This window comes from Nematolebias whitei, chromosome 1 (genome assembly GCF_014905685.2).
Source record: "Nematolebias whitei isolate Nwh7 chromosome 1, NemWhi1, whole genome shotgun sequence".
NCBI lineage: Eukaryota > Metazoa > Chordata > Actinopteri > Cyprinodontiformes > Rivulidae > Nematolebias > Nematolebias whitei.
The window spans coordinates 57,253,891-57,278,416 of NC_056498.1; the positions used below are offsets into that span (position 1 = coordinate 57,253,891).

Genomic DNA, 24,526 nt, shown 5'->3' on the forward strand with positions numbered 1-24,526 from the left:
AGTGTGCAGCATGACAGAGGAGCTGACAGAGAGCAGAGCTATGACAGGATAACTAAACTTCTCACCCTATCTCTAAGGGAGAGTCCAACTACCCTGCGGAGGAAATTCATTTCAACCATCTGTATCCACAATCTCATTCTTTCGGTCACTATCCAGAGCATGTGGCCAAAGTTGAGGGTAGGAACGTAGACCAACCGGTAAACAGAGAGCTACACCATACAAGCTCAGCTCCCTCTACACCACATTGGACTGGTACAGAGTCCGCAATACTGCAGATGCTGCACAAATCTGTCTGTCAATCGCACGCTCCATTCTTCCCTCACTCATGAACAAAACTCAGAGGTACTTGAACTCCTCCACTTGAGGCAGAACCTCACCATCGATCTTAAGAGAGCAATCCATCCCTTTCCGGTTGAGGACCATGGCCTCAGATTTGGAGGTACTGATTCTCATCCCAGCCACTTCACACTTGGCTGCGAACCACTCCAGTGAGAGCTTAAGATCGTTGCATGATGACGCCAACAGGACCACATCATTTGTAAAGAGCAGAGGTGGAATCCTGAGGCCACCGAACTGGAATCCCTCCGCCCCCTGGCTGCACCAAGAAATTCTGTCCATAAAAGTTACTGTAAATGGACTGTACTTAAAAATAGCGCTTTTCTATCATATCAAGATACTCAAAGCGCTTTACAACACAATCTGTGTCCTCATTTACCCATTCATACAGCACTCTACAATATCAATACAGAGAATAATCAGTGCTTAATCACATTCATACACTGATGGGACACACATCGGAGACAATGAGGCGTTCAGTGTCTTGCCCAGGGACACTTCGGCATGTGATTGCTGGTGGAATCAAACCCCCAATTCTTGCATTGGAGGATGATTGCTCTAGCCACTCAGCAACAGCTGTCTCTTATGAACAGAATTGGTGACAGCCCTGGCAGCCTTGGCGGAGTTCAACTCTCACCCTGAAGGGGTCCGACTTACTATCAGCAATGCGAACCAAACTCTCGCATCAATTGTATAGAGACCGAACAGCCTGTAGCAACAGGTCCCCAATCCCATACTCACGGAGCACCCCCCACAGTGTATCCCAAGGAACATGGTCAAATGCCTTTGCCAAGTCCATGAAACACATGTAGACTGGATGGGCAAACTCCCATGACCCCTTGATGACCCTAGTGATAGAAAAGAGCTGGTCCAGTGTTCCACAGCCAGGACAGAACCAGCATTGTTCCTCCTGGATCTGAGTTTCGACTAATGATCGAACTCGCTTCTCCAGTACCCCTGAATAAACCCTACCAGGGAGGCTAAGGAGAGTGATGCCCCTGTAATTGGAACACACACACCTGTCCCCCTTTTTGAAGAGGGAAACCACCACCCCATTCTGCCAATCCAGTGGCACTGCCCCCGATGTCCATGCGATGTTGCAAATGCGTGTCAACCAAGACATCTCCACAACATCCAGAGCCTTAAGGAAATCAGGGTGAATCTCATCCAACCCTGGAGCCCTGTCACCATGAAGCTTTCTAACTACCCTGGCAACCTCAGCCACGGTTCTGCTCAGACCAACCCTGGAGTCCCCCAACTCTGCTGCCTCCATGGAAGACGTATCAGTGGGATTGAGAAGGTCTGAGAAGTATTCCTTCCACCTCCTGATAACATCACATGTTGAGGTCAACAGCCCCCCACCTTCACTGAACGTAGTGTTAGTAAAGTGCTGATTTCCCCTCCTCAGCCACCTAATGGTTTGCCAAAATCTCCTCTGAGCTGACCGAGAGTCTTTATCCAAGGCCTCATCGAATTCCTTCCACATCTGAGCTTTTACCTCAGCAAAAGCCAAGGCTGTGGACCACTTGGCCCTCCGGTACTCCTCAGCTACCTCCAGAGTCCCACCAGCCAACAAGGCCCAATTGGACTCCTTCAGCTTGACAGTCTTCCTAACCTGGGGTGTCCACCACCAAATTTGAGGATGGCCACTGCGAGAAGCACCGACAACCTTGTGGCCACAGCTCCAGGCAGCCACTTCAACAACTGAGTCACAGAACATGGCCCACTCTGACTCAGTGTTCCCCTCCTCAGCTGGGATGCGGTTAAAGCCCCCCCGGAGGTGTGAGTTGAAGATCTTTCTGACAGATTCTTCTGTCAGGCATTCCCAGCAAATCTTCACTACACGTTTGAGTCTGCCGGGTTTGGCTGGCATCTTCTCCCACCATCTGATCCAACTCATTACCAGGTGGTGATCAGTTGACAGAACAGCTCCTCTCTTCACCAGAGTGTCCAAAACAAATGGCCACAGATCAGATGACACAACTACAAAGTCAATCAATGATCTATGACCTAAGGCATCCTGGTGCCAAGTGCACTTATGGACAGTCTTATGTTCAAACATGGCGTTCGTGATGGACAAACTATGACTTGCACAGAAGTCCAACAACAGAATACCACTCAAATTCAAATCAGAGTAGTCATTTCTCTTCCACTTTAATTATTAAAATAGCAATAATAACAGACATTTGTAATAAAAATAATTTTGACAACTGGTTATTAAAACTTTAGGTTAAAAGAAACGGTTTCTTCAAAATATTCTGTTGACAACTTCAGCCAGCCAGCTGCTGGATGGACTTTATTTTAGTTTACCCCAAAATGTTTGCTCTGCTGCTTGTGTAGAGTCACGTCAGTTCAGTTGGAGGTTATACAGCTTGACCCAGGATGGATTATGTCCAGACTACCTCTAAAGGCTACCACATACCAGATTACAAAACAAGACATAGGTTATTGTATTTTGCACTATCAAACATAATTTGATTGCTAAAAAAAACATTTGTAGCAACAGGTCTGAAACACCTCCAAAATTCTTAATTTGATACACTGAAAGAAAGCAATGGACTAAATCTCTTTTATGACTTTGTTTGGAAATATAACATGTAACAGTATGAGTACTCAACAAACACTGTTTAAATTTAAGTGACAGTGACTTTTTAGATGGAAGCATGGTAGGACTAGACTAGATTAGAGTCAGTCTTGAAAATAAGTGTATTTTGTTTCCCATAAACAAAATTGTGATGCTGCAGCAAATGAGGTAGTGGAAGTAGAGAACAAATGATAAGCATAACATGAATCAGTGTAAGTTAGATCAGCAGGGGTCCACAACAGGCAAATGAATGAAAATCCAGAAATGCAAAATGTCAAACTACATTATGTATACAATACTGAAAACTAGACAATAAAAAAAAATCCTAGCACTAAAACCGCATAGACCATAACATCTTCAATGAATATCCAATAAGCCAAGCAAATTATTTTCTCCCTGTGTTTACAGAGCTGCAAACTGAGTTCAAACTTTGACACATATTTTATTCCTACAGTCTGAACTTTCCATGTTGGCTGTCAGAGTTTAAAGTCTGCTCACATTGCATCAACAATTGAACATCTGTTGGAATTGCATATCTTACTTAGTTGTTAAAAGCCTGCACGGTGTAAAAAGATCAGAATTCTATAACACGTTTGCAATATTTATGCTCAAAGTTGGAGCATGAGTCCCACACAAAGCGACAAATAAATGGGTCAAAAGTAGAAAAAAAATCTGGGTGTTCATATCTACGTCTTTCTCACACCCTTTATTTCTCTCCATCTCCCACACAAACACTTCCATGCACAATTTCAGCAGTAAGAAGGCATAGATTTGCATGGATTCATACAAATCTCTGCCAGAGGGGTTTATAAAAGAAATAACAAATAGTATTTGGTACAAAAAGTGCTGGGTTTTTTTTTGTTTTTCTGCGTGATACCATCGAACATCATTGTGCAGCATCGCTCATAATACAAGTTTTACGCACTCGTTGCAAACATTACACAGCCGTCGCCAAGCACATGCAAATCCTCTGAGAGCCAAAGCTGCCCTGATCACTGCGTGCTCCAGGTGCCATGACACAAACCATCATCTCATGAAGCCAATCATTTTAAAAGCATGAATCATGTTGCCGCCTACAGTGGCTCAAAGGCTTTAAAAGTGTCATGTTAGATATCATCCTCCATCTACACACTGTGACCCAGATCCCAGAACTTCAGTTATTTTTTATTATTTTGACCAAACACAATGTAATATATGCATTTATAAATATTTAGCAGCCGTCTTTTATATTCACTCAGTTGATGAAGAGCAGTGGTTCCCAGCGAGCTTTATATTGTCTTTATAACGTAAATGGAAAAGAAGACGTATTCTATAATATCTGCCATCAATCAAGTGGGTGTTTTTTTCTGCCTTTAGTCCCAAAACACCTGCTCATCTTATTGACAGCACTCTGTGGTTGTTTATTTCAGACACATTTCCAGTGGCGTCAAATTCTCACATCTGATTGGCTTTTCTCACCACTTTAGGTGTGAAGTCACAGGTGTGCTGAGTAGATCTCAGAAGAAGGGTCGAAGGTGAGGCGGCTGCTGAGCTGATGCAGAGAGCAGGAAGTGGGGGTGATGAGAAATTCAATCATAGTCAAGTGCAGATTTATCTCTGTCCTTTTTCTTTGCTCCTCCATGGGACTGTCTTCGTTTTTTTACTTCATTTTTCTTGCATTTGTATTATGTCTTGTTGCTTTGTTGGCTGCTTTTGTGTGTGTGTGTGTGTGTGTGTGTGGGTGTGTATGTGTATGTGTGCCCCTAGATGAGCTCCTATTTGCAGTCAAGTCTCATCAGTCATCTTCATTAATTCTCCACAAGATGTTGTGAAGATTACATATTCTTAATTTTCTTCCTCTCTTCCAAAGAATATACTATCTTTGAACCATTTGTCCTGTTGATATTGCTGACCTTTTCTTGTCCGTTAATTATTCTGCCTGGTCTCCTTTGTGCATGCACAAAACATTTCACTAAATAAGCCCAATACTTATATGAAAGCCACTTCTTACTTTTTGTTTTATTCTTGTACAGTTGAGCACACAAAGCTTAAAGTGAATATAATCCATAGCTAAAATCACACTGAAATCCTCAGAGATGGCTTACAAAGGAGGACAGGAGAGTCACCGAGGGTGTGGCCACTTTTGTAGAGCTGGAGCCCAACTGGCTCTCTTATGTCTTTACATAAATCACAATAGGAGTAGAAACCCCCTGAAGACGGGCTCGGCACTTTGTCTTTTCTCCCTGGAGATTGAGCAAAGAAGTCGAAGCAGTGAGATAAGCGACTAGGATGGCATTGTGTCTGTCTGGTTGCGCGCGTGTGTGTTTGTATGTGAGGACTTGAGAGGGTTTGGTAGTGAAGCGGAGAGAAAAGTGTGTGTAATTGATGACTGCGCCTGAGTTCTGGGACAGAGATGGCCCCCATTCCCAGACGATAGCACTCCCTGTAACACAGTTGCACATCACTTACATGCACGCTGGTGATCAGCTCCAGGCACTGTAGATGGTTGAGTTGGACATCAAATCACAAAGCCTTTTCTTTTAATTTTAAAGAAATCCCTCATAAAGATTATTCCCTTAAGGGTTTATTAAATCTACTATCTGAATCAAAATTATGTTAACGTATGGGATTTTAAGATTAATATTTTAATCTGTGCTCTTTTTTGTTCATGTGTAAAGGGTTTCTCATAGCAGTCATATCTAGCCTGCTATTATTTATTTATATGAAAGCATAGCTGGTTGTCTACTCTAAATTAATGAGGATGATAAGTATTCATGTTGGGAATCAAATTAAATTGGACATGTGAGTCTGACCTAACTGAATTCAGCCCAGTTTCCCTGTATGGTTTCCATTTCCATTGTTTAAAACAGATGGTGTTTGCGCTTTCTGTTACATCGACTGCAAAATTAATTTCCACTTTAAGTTCTTCAAATTTAGCTGATGAAATTCCACTTGGATTCACTCTGACTCTGAATTAGTGTTTAACTGTTTTCCTGGGAGAAGTAGCGTTGAGCTTTAGCTCACTGCTGGATTTGATCCAGTTTCAATGACTTTCTTTTCGAATGTGGGTCATTTTTAGATGTTCACATCATGTGGCACACTTGTGGTGTACCACAACCCAAATTCACTGGGATGGTAGGAGCTCCATAAATTTTGAAGAAGAAAAAAAGAATGAACTTTATGGAGAGACTTTCTGTTCCTGTCATATATATATGCAACAATAAACATAAAAACATCAGAAACTGAAACATGCAATTATTTAAATGTTGCCTGCTATGATTTGGTTGTACATTGTGCCTAAGTACAGTATAACCCACACAGTTTTATTTAACGCCATTTAAACAACTGCAATCATGTAACACAAGATTGTCAATGCAAAGTGGCACCTGAAATACCTCTGAGGCTTAATAGTTGCAGATTTTCAGAGTTTCTAAATTAAACAAACCCCAAATATCATGTTCATAACAGAAGCATTAATCTAGCATAAAGGATTTTACAATTTAACTGAATACATGAGAAATACATAGCAAGAAAAAAACGTATTTGTAACAACCCTCTTTTTATCACCCACCACTGAAAGGCAAAGGAAGACGTGAGGTTTTTGCCCATGTCTATGCAGTTGTGTGTTTGTTATCTCATAACCCATTGGCTGACTTTTTATGAAACATGCAGGAAGTAATCATTTAATGCACATCTGCCACTGCTTAACCTGTGAAGTCAATCTAATTCAAGATGGCCACTTCAGCTAAATGGCATTACCCAGTGGTGTAGTCTACATTTTTGTAGTGGGTATACTGTGCTTAGAAACCAAAGTATACAGGTTAGTACAATGTACTCGTTGATTAATTTAGATTTTTAAGCATATTGAACATTTTTAAATTTCTCTGATGCTTTTATTTGAATAAATGCACAACAACCTTTTTATAACAGTTGACTTTGTATTAAAAACATAGAATTTATACAACAGTATCAAAGGAAAATATGTTCAAGTATTAAGTAGTAAGTACAGAAGTAATTATACAAAAATCAAGTTGAACCAACACAGTGTGTCTATAGAATGTTCTAAATGTGTTGACAATGACATGAGCCCATGTCATGTATCGTTGCCAATGATACGTAACATGGGCTCGTATCATTGGGCACTTTTAAGTGGGTATACTGAAATGCCCAAGCTTTTCTAGTGGGTATACTCCGTATACCTTCGTATCACATAAACTACACCACTGGCATTAACCAATACACAACTGGCTTTAATTCATTTAATTGATACTGAGTTACAATTTGATGTTAGCTGAGAGTCATTCCCAAAACATTTGTTGAGCGTGACAATTTCCAACCTTGCATGAGATTATGTAAATGGTAAATGGACTGTACTTCTACCTTTTCAAGATACTCAAAGCACTTTACAACATAATCTGGGCCCTCATTTACCCATTCATACAGCACTCTACTAGATCTATACAGAGAATAATCAGTGCTTTATCACATTCATACACCAATGGGACACACATCAGAGGCAATGAGGGGTTCAGTGTCTTGCCCAGGGACACTTCAGCATGTGACTGCTGGTGGAATCGAACCCCCATCTCTTGCATTGGAGGACATCTGCTCTAACTACTCAGCTACAGCCGCGCCCAAATGTGTAGTACGATGGTATATACACGTTTTTTCAAAATGGCTGTAACTTGGTTATTTCTTACCCTGAGTTACCCTTAGTTTAAACTCTAACATGAAAAAATGCAAGAGTTGCATTCCTTCATAGCTTATTAGGTCTTTAATTATAAATATAGTGTATTATTGGATTTTTCAAGCACAAAATGTTGCACATTACTTTTTATACAGGCGTTAACACAACTCCAAACAAGGGGTGGTTGCAGTGCTGGAAGGCTCTGCACAAGAAACAACAGTCACAACTCCACACCCACTGCCTTAGCTTATCTCACCCACCTCTTTATTCTCACCCTGGCATATCTTCTTGTGTAATTAACAAGGCTAAAAACACCCTCACAAATACTGCTCATGCTAACGGAAACGAGCTATGGTACATTCCCAAGCCTGAGCTGTATGCTGTAACGCACTTTACACGCACACTTTGACTGCATGTAATTAGCATGGATTAGGGCACAGCGTGGTTTTAGGCCAGAACTTAAATGCCAGAACCAGTTATTGTCTGCTCGCTTCTGTGTGTTTGTGTTTAGACAACTGGCACTGACACAAAGCAACAGCATATTGCACATCAGTGCTACCCGGGCAGGAAGTGGGGAGGCGACATCAGTCAGGCTAAAAGAAGGAAATCTGTCTACACATGAACAACATATTTATTTGAATAATCAAAAATAGAAATATTTGCATAATCCCTGCAGCAATATAGAATTACAAGGAAAAGAATAACAATATTAAGTATTTTTTACAACGTACCTCTTCCTCAATTAGCAGCGTCTTTCATTTACAAACAACTTAAGTAATGACGATTTGGCAGAAGATCTATCATTTCTTTTTTTTAGATTCTCTTTCATGCACACACACTTAGTTATTAGTTCCTAATGGCTGCAAAATATCAACATTTAGGCGAAGACTGCGGATACTCCAGGCTGTTAATTCAGTCATGTCTTTTTTTTTTTAATGACTGCTTGTCTTTAATCAACCCTGTCACAGCCGGAGCAACTCTTGAGGCAACATGAAGTAGATATGCCACATTATGCAGCCCCAACCTAGTGTAAATGACCTCCCACCACTCCTGACTGTATTACATCTTCATCTTGCAACATGGTTCTTTACCAATTACCGCCGCAGAAGGTCGAGAGGTGACAGAATACACATTCGAGTCATAAATCTCCAAGACAGTAATGACAGCGGAGGAAAGGGCAGTCACACACAAGCGAACACACCCAGTTCCACTTGCTGCACTCATCATGTGTTTTACACACACACAAATGCTCCAAACATATAAATAAAGCACAAACAAGATGGAGGGTTGTTGACAGACAAGCTTGACTGTTTGTCACATGATCATGAAGTCTCAACGATGATCATTTCTGACCTGTTTGAACCCCAGAACTTGTTTTTCTGCAAACTATTAGAGACTAAGAATAACGCTTCATTGTTGCTCTGACCATGATTACACAGACAATTGTGCCACATTGCTGATCGCCCCATCCTCGTTGACATAGAGTGCATTTCCTCTGCTTCCTCTGCCCTCATGAAAGACAGACATTTTTAGAATTGTGCTGCTATGCCAACAACTCATTACTTGTCTCCGCTTCTGTGTCTGTATAAAAACATCTTACTTTTCTTTGTAAATTTCCTTTTTTTTTTTCTGTCATTTATCTAAACTTCATGCACCTCCAAATGTCTCTTCAACCCAGTCTATCAGTATTGCAAAATCCATCTATTTTGCAGTGAGACCACCTGCAAACCCTCTAATTAGTGAACATCTGTGTCTGAGCTGCACCATTTAAAAGCATGCATTCACAGCCACAATAAAGATGCGCGCACAGCGACTCGCAGCAGAAAACAAGCGCACAATCGACTGCGCTGTTTTTTTAAATTCTATTCTTAGCGTCCTAATTCTTCTGCTGAACCCTGCTCAAGTTCAAGTTTCAAAAAGACACCCGTACACACTCCCACACACATATACACACACACACACACACACATACATACATTCAGACACTAGAAAGACAGAAGCACTAATCTAACGATCCAAAACTGTAACTGGTTTTCTGCTAATGATCAGTCTAATCATATCTTTTTCCAGATGTGCTCTAATTAGGAAAATTACTCTGCACTGCAGTGAGTGAAAAAAAACAACTTAGTCCATATTTTTATTGTTGCTCATATTGGCCTCATTCTTACGTGTTTGGGATTTGTCTGATAATGATGACAGAGGTTTTTAAGGACTTTAACGACCTCTTCATTTCAAAGTTGCCCTCGTGATAACCTCTGCGTGGTTTTGTGTTTGTTACACTCCAGCTTTGCGCAGAAGTTTCTCATGCAGTGTCTGCAGTATGGTCCTCAACTCCATCGAACAGTACCATGCACACCTACAGGGCTCGAAACACCAGAACAAGTGAGTACAACAGATCTATAAACATTCGATTTATCAGTTAAATGCATCAACCATCACTCCATTTCAAAATGAAACCACAGATATAAAAGAAAGACTTTCAGAAGGTGTTGCGCAAATTAAGCTTACAAAAATGTATTTTCATTCTCGCCAACCATGAAACATGGGTGATCATAGGAATGTATTTGTCTATGTGTGTGTGTTTGTCTGTCTTTAAAGCAAAATATCTCAAGAACTAATGAACAGATTTTAGTCAAACTCTTAGGATATAGCAGCAATAATGGTAATAGCTACAACTCAATAAATAATGTTAATAAACAATAAACAATCATCATCAATCAATCATTAAATCTACAACTAAATAACTCTTGGCGTCAGTCCACTTCCATGCATGTGTGAGGGGACTGTTTAATTTTCATTTAATTTTAATTCTATTTTAGCTTTTTTTTTTTTTTAAAGTCCAACCATGGACTGGGTTTGCAAACTAATCTGTGGCTAGAAAACCTTCATACAAAACAACGGTTGCTTCGTTTTTATCATGTAACATTGTTTATTGTTCTGTCCTTGATAAAATATACTTGAATTAATTAATTCAAGAAGGTCGCCACAGCTAATCAACCTTAGCAAACACAAAAAAATGCTATAACTCAGTCAGTTTTATAAATATTAGGCTGAACTTATGGTAGTAGCTGAGACTCATCCCCACCACATAGTCTGAAGGCTAACAGATCACGTCACATCTTTGTTTAAAATCCAGACATGCAAGGTGGCGAGTAACATGCATTCTTTCAAAAAATATACAGAGTGGTGGCAAAGAGGTTAGAGAAGGTGGGCCTGTGATCGTAAGGTCACTGGTTCAACTCCCCTGACTGACAACATCAAAATGTGTGTGGAAAAGGTTAAACACCTGCACCTGTCCCCACCCTCATTTGTCCCACCCTGGACCCTTGAGCAAAGCCCTTAACGCCCATCATCTGCTGCCCTGGGTGCCCTGGCAGCTCTCTGCTCCCCATATGGTATCTCGGTATTCTGTGGTTGCATCAGGAAGGACATCCGGCGTTAAAACAATTGCCAAGTCTTCATGTGAGTTAGTTCACTGTGGCAACCCCTGAGCTATGGAGCAGTCGAAAGAAGAAGAAAAATAAAAAATAAAAATGTAATGAAGCAGTTAAAGGGCCTAACTTAAAACTGCTTTTCTTCTGACCACCAAAAATAGCACCATTTCCAATCCAAGAAAGTTCCCTGAACTTTTTGTTGAGCCATAATTCAATTCAATTCAAATTCAAAAATACTTTATTAATCCCAAAGGGAAATTATTTTGTTGTTATAACTCGTTATCCTCATTTCATTAAGAGATGTTATAGATACTGATGGCTGTAGACAGGAAGGATCTCTTGTAAAGGTCCATCCCACAGTGGATCCTAAGAAACTGGCTGCAGATGCCGTCCGATCCGTCCACCCAGACTCAGCTGGCTCCTCGGTTCCCCTGGACTGTAGGACCGCCTGAATGCCGGGCAGAACTCCTCCCAGAGCGATGGCCACTCCTCCCAGCAGTCTGCCGAGCTCCTCATAGCTGTGGACAGTCAACTGTAGGTGTTGAGGGACGATCCTGTCCTTCCGCTGTCGTGAGCCGTGTTTCCTGCTAGTTTCAGGATCTCAGTGGTCAGGCACTCGAGCACAGCTGGCAGATAGATGAGAATGCGTCTACATAACATCCTTTTCAACTCACTTGAGAGTTGGGGCCATAGTTGAGATATTATTTGAGCTTTTGAGATGTTAATCAGCTGCTGTTGTTGTAGAAAACAGCCTTGTTGCCAAAGTTACACATCATAACAAATGTCCAAAACTTAAAAAGTTTCCGTAAAAATCTTTCCGGCTGCACAGCATCTGATACCAGAGGAAACAATAATCCAAAAAATATGATTTACATCCAGAAAAAACAGGAATTAAAGTTTCCAAAAGCAAAATCTCAGAATGAAAGTAACAGAGCTGCTCCAACATGCAGCCACCTTGAGCGGCGCAATTCTAGAACTAACAATGAACTGCTGAATTTCTTGATCAGCTCATCAACGATAGGATAGCTCAGGAAACCCAAGCCAAGACTAGCTATAGAATTGATCAAAAATTTAAAGTTAAGTTAACTTATAGACTTAAGCCTAATCTTAAAAGTAGACAATGCGTCAGCCTCATGGACAGAGACTGGAAGTTGGATCTACAAAAGAGGAGTCTGATAGACTGAAAGATCTTCCTCCCATTCTGCTTTTGGAAACTGTAGGAACCACACATAAACCTGCAGTCTGAGAGCAAAGTGTTCTGTTAGTAAAATAAGGAACAATAAGATCTCTAATATAAGATAGAGCTAGGTTGTTGAGAACTTTGTAGGTTAGAAGTAAAATTGTGAATTATATTCTAAATTTGACAGGGAGCCAATGGAGAGAAGCTAAAACTGGAGAAATATGATCTCTATTACAAACTCTCATTAAAACTCTGGCAGCAGCATTTTGGATCAGCTGAAGACTTTGTAAAAGAAGTATATGGACACCCAGATAATAAACCATTGCAATAGTCCAACCCAGACGTGATATATGCATGAACCAGTCTTTTTGCATCGTTTGTAATAAACAGAATATCATCAACTCAGAGCTAAGCAAATCTAAAATAAATACATCAGGTGTCCATTATTCTGCTCCAGCCTAGCTCTCTATTTTTATTCCTGTTAGGTGTGTGTTGAAAGTGTCAGTAACAACACATAGAAAGAATTCACTGAAGCAAAATTTAGATACAAGCCAAGCCTGCTGAACAACGGATCTAAATTGTAACATCTTGTAGCATGCAAAGGAATTTATCACCAGCACGAAGATAATGTGACACAGAGCAGTTATAATTCATGCATTTACCATGAGATGGCTGTGAGCATGCTTGCAGGCATGTTGTGATGTGTTGTGATGTATGTCTACATGCTTGTTTGCTGTCTCTTTGCATTGAATGCAATGGAATGGACATGAGGGATGTTATGAACAGTCTTTGTCAGATGAAAAGGTGCTTGAGGATATAACACTGCAGTTGATGCTCTCTGATGGTTTTTTTTTTCTTTTTTCTTGATGTCTTTTGTTTTTGAGTTGAGGCAAGACAACTTTCTGTATTCAATAACCCTGAAGCTGGGGTTCATACAGCAAACTCAAGCAAACAAGTATCAGAGACTGGTTGGTGCAGTGAGAAAAGCAGCAGTAATAACAATAAGGATAGAAAGGATGCAATTGAAGCAACAGGAAGCAACGCCAAATTGTTGTTGCAAAAGCTCAGATGGGGAAATTATATTTAGAACTTCATGCAAAGAAACAAATGTGGCAAGGGCATTAAAAGATTGATGGAATACCAATTAAATAAATCTACATACATAAACAAGAAGCAATTTAGGAGGTTGAACAGGTTATTTTTGTGATATTTTATGTCTTACATGGGCTGATTAGTTGCAATTTCAAAACAGCCAATCAATTTACATTAATTCCTGATTAATGCAAAAATGAGAGCAGATTCTTTGGGTGAAGCATGTTTTACTTTTTTCTTTACCATCTAGTGTTGCATGTTCATGCCACAGACAAGGGGTGTCCAAGTAGTGTATAATTAAGAAGGGGCTAAAAGTTGTGATTGTCTGCCCATATAAAGCATATTTTTCAGGGGCATATCAATAGAGCATTTATTTTTACCATATTTTTTGGACTATACGGCACACTTAAAATCCTTTAATTTTCTCACAAATCAGCAGTGAGCCTTGTAATCAGGTGCAGCTTATGCATTAATTCTGGTTGTACTTACTGACCTCAAACTGATTTTATGTAGTAATTGTGAATAAGATGAATAAAGTTTGACTTATCTGACTGTTTTGTTTCGCTTAATGTGCCTTATAATCCAGTGCACCTTATGTATGAAAACAGACCCATTCATTAATATTGTGCCTTATAATCCAGTGTACCTTATAGTCCGAAAAATACGGTATTTGTTTTTATTGTTATTTTTGTTTTGGGTCATTGTCGAACTTCCTTTATTAATATTTGAAAACAGTGACATAACTAGATGTTGTAGCAAACAGAATTCTAACAAAACAATATTTGCTGGACCAGGCTTCAATTTGGCAGCTACAAAATAAATAAAAAAAATGTCCTGTAGTCATAAGGGACTTATTTCAATAACTTTGAACACACCAATCGTTCTAGGTGATGCCAAACATTGATTCAACAGAGTATCTGCTTACATGGCAACAGCCACCAACCACAACATCAATTTATCATCGTCCTCATCATCAGCTGATTCTGAATTTAAGTTGAGGAGTAGCTCAACACCTAGTAATTGGGCTACTAATAAAATTATCTTAATATTCTTAACATGAGTTCTTAAAATAATGGACTGGATGACCAACAACTTCTCACTCAGTAAACAGATGCGACCAAAGCATGAGACATATTAATGAGGCAGCTGTTTTAATATATATGGGAAGAGCTGTTGTTCGAAAAGAAGAGGATAAATATCACATGAGAGGCAACAGAAATCAGTCTCTATAAATTGTTACTGAGCACCTTGATGAACAAACAAACAAACAAAAACAAAAAAAGCAAAAACTCCAAAATCCCCTTAGCCAGCACAAGCAGAAGTATGAGCTAAATTCCTGAAAAGACAAATTTTTGAGTTGCATAATAGAATCTACATGCAGACGGTAAATCACAAGAGGAAAAATATTGTGCTTCATAACTCTCCTTTGTCAGTTTTATTGTTGCAAAGCGGAAAAGAGAGCACACACTCTGAAAGAGTCATGTTTATGTCAGAGAATGAGAGAGTAAGCAAGACAAATAGATGCATCTACCACTGACAGCAAGTGACAGATGAGACAAGGGATGCAGGGAGACAGAAAGAGACATCACTTTAGAAAAAAAAAAAGTTCAGCAACAGCAGCAGTCTAAGATAAAATTAGGGTATGAACTCTACTGACACAGAGAACGATATTAACACATGATGTATTGAGGTAAGATGAAGTAAAAGAATGAAACACACCTGCAGTTAACATGAAATCCTCTATACTGAACTGAAAACTGGGGCCAGGGAGATGGAGGAGATTTGAAGTGGACAATGAGGTGAGCGCAGTTTTGCTGACAGCTGCAGAGCTTTAAGATGGAGAGACTGGAGCAGAGGTACTAGAGATTTACTAGGAACGTGCAGGTTGGAGGAGGAAGTCTATCAACCCCTTCATAAGACAGAGGAAGTGGTATGAAACAGAAGAGCTGTTAAATTTATCAGAACAATACTGAGCTGCAAAATGCTTTTAAAATGACTATATTCAAAAATGAAAATCCCTCACTTATAACTGTGGTGCCAAGGGAGAGCCTTTAAAGCTAAAGCAATTTAAAAAGTGTGACAGCTCTCTTGGTCTCTTAGAAAATACAAAATATCTTACAAAAGGCTATGAACGTGAACGCTCATAGTGAAAACAAGTGTGGCCAGGTCTATTGCGCTGCTGTTATCGATCCACTGGGAAACAGAGAACAAGACCAAAAGTTCCAGCTCATCAACCTCACTTCCTCTGTCTTCGCTCAGTCACTCAGGTGAAACATATTACTGGTCTATAAATGTGTTTGAAACCAACATAAGATACTTCTCAGACGCGTCTCCTTTCCTCTGTGCTTCACATTTGAGCCTTTACAATATAGTGATGTACAAAATAATGACATAAATGATCATAATATGCCGATTTTCTGCATAACAAGAGACTCATACGTGCATTAAAAAAACAAATAAGTATCTGCAGAGGCATTGCAAGTTTAGGACAAAAGTCCAAGTGAATGGATTATTTATTTATTTGTGAGATTCAGGCTGCCTGAAACATAGTTTGTGTATAAACGTTCATTTCTTTAAATTCTTAATTTTAAGTGTCTTTTGTGTGCATATGAGGTCAAACTGTTGGTTTCCTTCATTTTTCTGGGCGATTCATGGGATGACCCAGACGCTGATTGTGTCACACGGTCTTCCGTTAGACTGAGTGTGTGCATGTGTGTGTCGTATATGTATTCTGTCACACCAAGGATGAGCTTTTGCTGGTGTAAGGAGCTTTCCGGATGAGATGAAAGCACGACTGGCAGCGGCAAAGGATTAGCTCTCACTGAAGAAACATCCATGAAAAGTGTGTGTTTATTGGACTTTGTGTGTGTGTGTGTTTGGAATGCGTCATCATAAAACGACAACAGATTTCTCCATTCTTTAAACAGCTGGATGCATCCATCTATCAGCTCCGCTTATCTGTGCCGAACATCTGCTTTAGAGGCAGCTGCGGGTCATTTGAATCGCTGCAGACTCCCCCGGTCGTTCCAGACTGGCTGCTGTAATTGGACCTGCAAAAGACAACAACAGCTGAGATATAACAAGATAACTTGGCAGAACATTTTTACAGTTTACAGTACGTGGTGATTGAGCCAATGCTCTTAGCTGGCCAACTAAGGCAAGGACGCACAACGAGCACAGACAGATGAACACTAAATCTTCATGCAAGTCTCTAACTCAAGCAGCACTTATACAAACTAATGGCCAAGCTGTAACCATTTAAAGAGGCTAAAATAAGTCAGTTTACAGGAGACTAAACATTTATGTTGCTACTTTGCTGTTCTACTTATATATTAAAAAAATTAAAAAATTTAAAAAGCTGTGGCAAGTTTTATGGTTCCAGCCATGATTCACACCTTGCAGTCATAAATCTTATCATTTGAGATCAAACTGAACGTGTTTGTGTCAAAATAACTTGTTTAAACCAGGAGTTATGTCTTTTTAATGCAATAAATGCAACTTTGTTTAAGTTCAACAAAGTTAAGTCAGGTCCTCTAGACGGTTTATTTGTGTTGAAACATTTCATCTCTCATCCAAGAGACTTCTTCAGTCCAAGGAGCCACAACAAACTTAATCTTTTAAGTAGCAGCCATGGCCAAATTGGCTCAAATGTTTTGAACCACTTTGGTCATGGCTGCCTCAGACAAGTTGACGCGGGAGAGAGGGCAGATGCCAGAAACCAGCTTATCACCACCAAACTGGCTGGTCCACTATGTGAGAGTGCTTCTTAAAAACCTGAGCTTGTTGTCTCGGAGTGATGAAGTTTCTTGGATGAAAGATGAAACGTTTCAACACAAAAAAACTGTCCAGAGGACCTGACTTAATTTTGTTGGGTTTATTACTTGGATTATTTATTATGAACTTTGATTTGTTTAAGTTCATTTCATTTCTTAGTTTCTATAGTCACAGTATTCTCATCGTTCTTTATTGTCATTCACATCACATGTGGTACATGAGGTGGAACGAAACTGTGTACTCAAGGTTCTAGTTACACCCAAAATAGCAAAAATATAAAGAAAAAAAAACTGAGTACAAAGATCTAAAACATATGCTAAACAATAATAATGTAATATAGTACAGTATATTAAACAGCAGCCTGAACATGAGTCTGTTGTGAGCAGATGGGTATGAATACAGCAGCTTAAAGGTAAATAGGTAAAAAATCATCAGCATGGATAATCAGCAGCACAGATAAAGTGACATATCACCAATTAAAGGGGCATTAGAGTGATTTTCCTGGTTACAGATTAATGAGTCTAACAGCCTCAGGGTAGAAGCTGTTCCTCAGTCTAGTGGTTCTACACTTAATGCTCCACAACCTCCTGCCTGAGGGAAGCGGTACAACAAGTGTGTGCTGGGTGAGTGGGGTCCTTCATGATGCTGGTGGCTCTCTTCCTGCATCTGGAGGTGTAGATGTCTGTGATGGTGGAGAGGCTGACTCCAACAGACTTCTGTGCAGCCTTCACCACTCTCTGCAAAGCTTTTCTTTCTGCAGCTGTGCAGCCTCTATACCACACGTTGATGCTGGAGCGCAGGATGATCTCCACTGCACACCTGTAGAAGGAGGTGAGGACTGAGCTTCCCAGACCAGCTCACCTCAGCCGCCTTCTGTGTACTATTAGCAAATATTCATGATGGTAACTAAATAATATGTGTTAATAATTTCCGTAATATAGGTTTAATTTATTTTAATTTACATAAACATGCACATTAACCTACATATGCATATCTAAATCATATAAATGCTTATCTGTAGTTTGTGCATAAATGTTTAAAATGGAGAGAGAGCCTTACCAAATTTGATTGAAAGTGCTCCTCTCAGAGTATCTAAATCATTCATTGTTGTGCTGATTAATCTGTAGAATTATATTATTTAAATCCTTTTGTCTGGCTCAACTCTTTTCCGGTTATTAATATTTTTGCCAAGCTGCCGTTTACATCCATGGCTCTTTTGGTTCCTGGGTTGTGGCATATCTGACCGTAACCCTTTGTAGTGTCAATGAAAAATTCATGGTTGACATTTTCTATATAAAATGTCATCATTTCATTCTCTGTCCAAAGAAAACATATGTGCCAAAGTTGAAGAAATCCCCCCAAGGTGTTCCTGAAATGTCACGTTCAGAAGAATCGGAGAAATGTAGGTCACGGGAAGTTTGACTTTTAAACGTTGACAGCAAACTTCACATTTGGGTTACAAGTGAACATTTGTGCTCAAATTCAAGGTGCTCCTGAGCTACGTTTTACTGTAGATGTGAATTTCTTTAAATTTGCAAAATTCAGCTGCTGTTTCATTTGTGTTTTTCCCCTCGTTTTATAAAATGTTCCCTCACTTGGCTGCTAACAACACAATAAGGTTAACTGTGTTATGAATCAGATATAACGATTATTTGCTGCATCCTTTTAACTTTTGCTTCCATAACACACAGCACAGCTACAATAAAAAGCGTCTAAAGATCAAACTATCAGTTTAGATTACCTGCAAAAAGAACAAAGATCAGTTATTCATACTTTGAGGATTAAAAACCTTTTTTTTTTTTCTGGATTAATTCTATGCATAAATATTCTATGCTGGAGGGGATTGTCTCATTTTCTCTTTGAAACACCTTAAAAGTGCCTTTTTTGGATTTCAGTTAGGAAACAAACTTAGCTTCGGAAACTTGGCTGAGACTGTTGTATTTTAATTTGGATTTTAAGCACAGCAGAGCAGGTGGAGACCGGGCATCATTTTCTCAGTCACTATTTTTGAGTATCCACAGGCTTCCACAGTGCCATCTAAAAATATCACCTTTCTAACACCCCTCACAGTGATGCGCCTCTGTTACGTCACGCTCTCACCTCTACGCTCCATTGTTGGCACGACATGTTGGCTGGGCTAATCAAGTTAAGCAACTCAAACTGGGACACATCTGAAGGAGAAAGCAAAGTGAACAATCACACACTCCCAATGTTCATCAAGAGTTTTTTTCCATTTCTAATTTTTGAGTTCTCTGTTACAAGACAAGATGTTTCCTTTAGACAATACTTACAAATAATTTGACAGCTTTGTCTGCAGTAAAATGGTGGAAGTGCAGATATCAAAGCAAAGGAGCGTATGGATTATGTACAAACTGAATTGTGTTGAAAAAGGGTCACGATCTGTGAGTGATCAGGGCCATTAATGGGCTAATCTAATAATCTAACACAGGGTCACATACAGAGTAAGATAAATGTGGCTGAGAGCATAGAGTTCAGGGAGAGTGCATGTGCCTTTAAAAACCACTGGAGGTGTTTGTGGGGATTTGAAGGTCACCTTGTTTGTGTTTACAAGAGAAAGGAAGATACCTGCACACATTAAGTATGGCTGTATGTTTCTTTAAGGCTTCTTTTATGCACTGTAACGAGTTTTATTTTGTCCTCATTGCACTGGTCTAATGTTTGTCCCTGCAAAAATAAAGGCAGCAATGAAAGAGCTGGGTGAAGGAGCCTCTTTTGTGTGTTTTGTTATAGTCTCTTCATATGATTCATTTTATTGACTTTCTTTAGTGTGACAGCAGGAAAAACATTTGCACACTATTTTTTATGTGTGTCTCAGATATACTGTACATTAAAATGCCACAAAAGTCCTCTGGTGAGGTTATGAAGGTCTATTTTTGTTCGTAGAAAGCTGAGAAAATATTTTATTTAGGATACTTTAAGAGAGAATTAGCATTAATTCTGATTATTGACTTGGTAGGTTTTTTTCAAGCAGCCATAATGAACCTTTTCTGCATCCCAGTTCCTCCAATGTTAAAGATTCCCCTTGTTCAACTTTATAATTCTGCCTAAAATATTTTAAATAGGTTAAAGGGAAACAAAAGAACTAATTCTATACATTTTATGTTTTGAAGTAAAAAAAGAACCCTAAAAAGAACTACCGTATTTTCCATCATATAAGTCGCATTTATTATGCGTCACCCATCGCGTTAATCATGCTAATGGTCAAAACAGATACATTTCATCTGGGCGGCGTGTCGCTATCCTTCCATCCATCCATCCATCCAGTTAGGAAACAAACTTAGCCATCCATCCATCGCAGCCGGAGCCGCTAGCTCTCGAGCATTCCTCCGGCTGCACCAGCTGAGTGAAGCGAGCGCACACGGGAGGACTCGCTATTGCAGTTCTTCGAAATTTAACAAGATTAACACCTAAAAACAATTATTTGTTTGCTCGACAATATAGCAAAGATGTGTATTAGTTGAACTTTTCCTTAATAAATGCAATTTAATGGTCAAAAAAGCTTCATTTCGCCTGGGTGGCGCAGCATCATCCATCCATCCATCCATCCATCGCAGCCGGAGCTGCTAGCTCTCCAACATTCCTCCACCTGTGAGTGCGCATGGGAGGACTTGCTGTTGCAGTTCTTAGAAATTTAACGCGTCAGTCAAAAATTGCGTTATGAATATGGGGGGAAAAAGTATATAAGTCGCTTCGGCGAATAAGTCGCATGACTGACAAATCTATGCAAAAAACTGTGACTTATACGCCGGAAAATATGGTAAGTTAACGTAAACTGATGCCTGAACGATCCTAAAACACATGTTATGTTTAACATATTCTATAGCTATCCAGAATGTATCAATAATGTGAATTCATCTAAAGCTAGATGTGTCATTTTCTTGTTTTATAACTTTCATTCTTTTTCATCCTATTGCCCTCCAACCTCGCCTACTGCTACCTGTCCCCTCACAGACAACGATAAAAGTTGCTGGAGTCATGCCCTCCTTCTCTTGTGCGAGTCCAACCCACCAGATAAGTCCTGACAGAGCAGACAGGGCGTAGAAGCAACTGTTTTAACAGCTATTACCAGGATAGGTGCTTGACAGATAGGTTGCCTGTGCATCTTCCCTCCTTTTCTAACTCTATTGCAGTATTTGCATTGTGTTGATGTGGGGATGGAGATAGTTTGGTGGTGGGCAGTGAAGGAGTGGCAATTTACCAAAGACGCTGAAGAAAAAAAGTGGAATTTGCCGTGCTGTCAGTAGGGCGCGTTTTCATTTCAGCCTTAAATTGACGAGTGTGCATGAGTGAAACATTTTCTATTTGTGTGCCTGATATCATTTGTCGCTCTCAACTCAGATAAAAGCAGAAAAAGATAAAATCACCCTAAAATAAACCATCTCAGAACTACATGTTCAAAGTAGCAAAATCTTCTCAAACTGAAAATCGCACACAATTTTCTTAATTATTTTTATTTATGACATTCGTTCAGCTGAATAAATAATTGTCTCATTTAGTTTTGTCATCTGAATAACACGTTGAACAGATCTTCTGCAGGATGTTCTATCATTTTAGTCCTTTAACAAAAAAAAATACACTTCTCCCAGAAAAAAAAAGAAATCTTGTGGTGTGTGTTCCTTTCTACGATCTTCAATCCAACTTATCGCTTTATTTTAATTGACTGTGGCTTCTCGGCTCCTGCAGTTGCTTTGTTTCGTAGTGATAAAGCCACAGAATGCAGCCGAAGCGGCTGTCATCGTGAAAAACTATTAGCTGTATGAGATAAAGACCAAATCCACAGCAAATGCTGCACTTTAAACATGAAGGTTTATGCTCCAATCTTTTTTCTTTGTTTTAATTTGGAGCCCGGCCAGATTGCAGGCATAATAGATGGCTGTAATTATGAGAAGATTGTGATACAATAGTACTGCATAATGCTTTTCACACAGGAGGTTTGTACTTTACACTAAAAGAGGAGTTCTTTAAAGTGTAACAGATATTAGAATATACCATAATGCAAAATTATAATGAAGATCTGGTCTCCTTGTTCTGTTTCATTATCAAGGACAATGTTTTTGAGCTACCTTATCACAAAAAGCAAGCTTACACGCAGGGGCGATTTTAGAATCTGACCTTTAGGGGTGCTCAGCCCAGTGCTGACAATGGCTCTTTGCTTGAACAATGTGGTAGCCATTGGCATTCGGATCATTCAAAATGTGGGGAGAACTCACACTGGTGGGGGAGTTTTCCTGCAGAAATTTTGAATAAAATAAGTTTCAAGTGTTCAAGTTGTGTTTATTTTTCATATGCAAGGTTAACACAGGGTTAACAGTACAAGGAAATGTTTAGGATAAGAAGAACCGATAGGACTCGCTAAAAAATATCAAAGAACAAACCAACAAGAAACAAAGCACAACTAGTTTTAAATTGGATTTAGGATTATTGAGCATGCATCAGGATAACTAGTTTTAAGCATTAGCCTTTAATTTTACCATTAAACATACGATGGAATGATGACAGAAATTAGAGGATTTACTTGCAGTTACCTTCGTGCAGATGAACATGTGGTACTTCCTGTTTATCACTGTTGTATTCAGCTACTCATGAGATCGGCCGCAGGGTTTTATCCATCTTTTACATTTTTCCAGACTCAGTTTAGGTTTTGGAAATGGAATAAACTGTATTCCACCCCCTAAAGAAGGGCTATTCAATTAAATTGCTCAGGGGGCCACAGTTACTGAAACTCAGCAGCTCAGGGGCTGGACATCCAGCAATTAAAGTCGTTATGTAAAAAACCAAGTATTACAATGATCTGTTACCTTTTAGATTTGTTTATTTTGTTCCATTGAATTATTATTATTAACCTTTATTTAACCAGGCAAATCCCATTGAGATCACTGAACTCTTCTGCAAGGGAGGCCTGGGCCTGAAGGTAGCCTAACATGCTGTGGGAGGAAACTGGAGTACACGGAGAAAACCTATGCCAGCACGAGAAGAACATGCAAACTCCACACAGAAAGACCCCAGGTCCAACCGGGGATTGAACCCAGGACCTTCTTGCTGTGAGGCAACAGTGCTAACCACTGAGCCGTCGTGCTACCTTGGCACAAACCCTGTGAGAAAAAATTCCTATCAAGAGCTCATACACAGAACAAGTTCTTGCAGCGCACATGAGAACGAATCCAAAAAATGTTAAAAACAAAACAACTGGACTTTATTTGTAACTGAAGACGTTTCGTTTCTCATCTGAGGAGCTTTCTCAATTCAAAGAAATAAGGAATATGGGATTCAAGTTAGGAGTGGGATTCTGTGGCGTTCTCCAAGCTTGCATAATGCAGATTGACACATGCAGATTGACCTCTCACTCTTCACAATAGAGAGAAATATACGTGAGAACGAAATGACGTAAAATTACGTAATTTCTATCACACAACTGAGAAGATGACAGCGAAGTTCCTAATGTCTCATGGAATATAAATCAGCCATAATTTTTTATAGTGAAAAAAAAATAAACAGGGATTGGTTTGAGATAAGAATGGTATCACAGCTACTTGAGTATAAATCAACCTTAAAATGCAAAAAATTTAAAATAAAAATCATAAATGCATTAAACAGAACCCAAAACCCAAACCCAGAACCACCTAAAATATATATATATATTTTAACTTTGTCAGGGGTGCTGAGTTAAAATTTAGGGCTGCTTGAGCACCCCTCAAAAGAGGCTAAAATCGCCACTGCTTACATGTAAATGGGATTACTTCCCATGGACCAAAGTATTGCAGAAAGTTGTGTGTCTTGTTAAATCTGCAGAACCCAACAAACTAATTCTTTTCTGTGTTTGTTTTCAGCCTAAAGCAACACCAGCAGTAAGCCACCCCTCACGAAAGAAGACAACTTCAAGCAACTTCAGAAAAGAGGGCGATGTCAGAAAGTAGTGCAGAGTGACTTTATTACGTGGGTTTGTACGAGTGTGTGCATACAGGTGTGTTGCTGGCATCTATGCACACATCTGAAGTGTGTGTGTGGAGGGGTAATTGTGTGGTGATTTGTTTATCTGAGTAATATTCAGCACTTTGTGTTTGATGAGCTCAACACAATCTTCAGAGGACTCGTGGCTGAGGATGGAACTCCTCCGTGAACCACAATCTTAAAATTAAACTGATGTCAGTGTGTTGCCCAGCCTGGTAATAACCATTATAATGATAGTCATGGAACAGAAGTAATAATACCTTTGTAACTCACAGTCCCCCAAGTGCTCTGACAGTGATCCGAGTCTGGACACAGTCTTCTATTTGTTCATGTTTCTAATAATGCGGTGATAACGTCGTCGGCTCACTTTCAGACCACTTGAGACCGACTCGGACTTTAGAATCCAAGAACATGAACAACATCCAATGGCCTCAACCATCACCGACTGCATGACCTGAGAAGTTCAGAATAAAGGAGTGTTTTAATTTTTA

General features: G+C 39.6%; 1 protein-coding gene across 1 annotated transcript in view; it reads left to right on the top strand.

The window, feature by feature from the left end:
• Positions 1-23,954, top strand: part of zgc:171482 (zinc finger protein) — a 108,820-nt gene extending 84,866 nt beyond the window's left edge. The window contains exons 6-7 of the mRNA XM_037679327.1: positions 9,872-9,968; positions 23,915-23,954. Of these exons, the coding sequence (XP_037535255.1) occupies positions 9,872-9,968; positions 23,915-23,936 (119 nt within the window). The 3' untranslated portion in view covers positions 23,937-23,954. The remainder of the gene's footprint in view (positions 1-9,871; positions 9,969-23,914) is intronic.
• Positions 23,955-24,526: the final 572 nt, after the last annotated feature.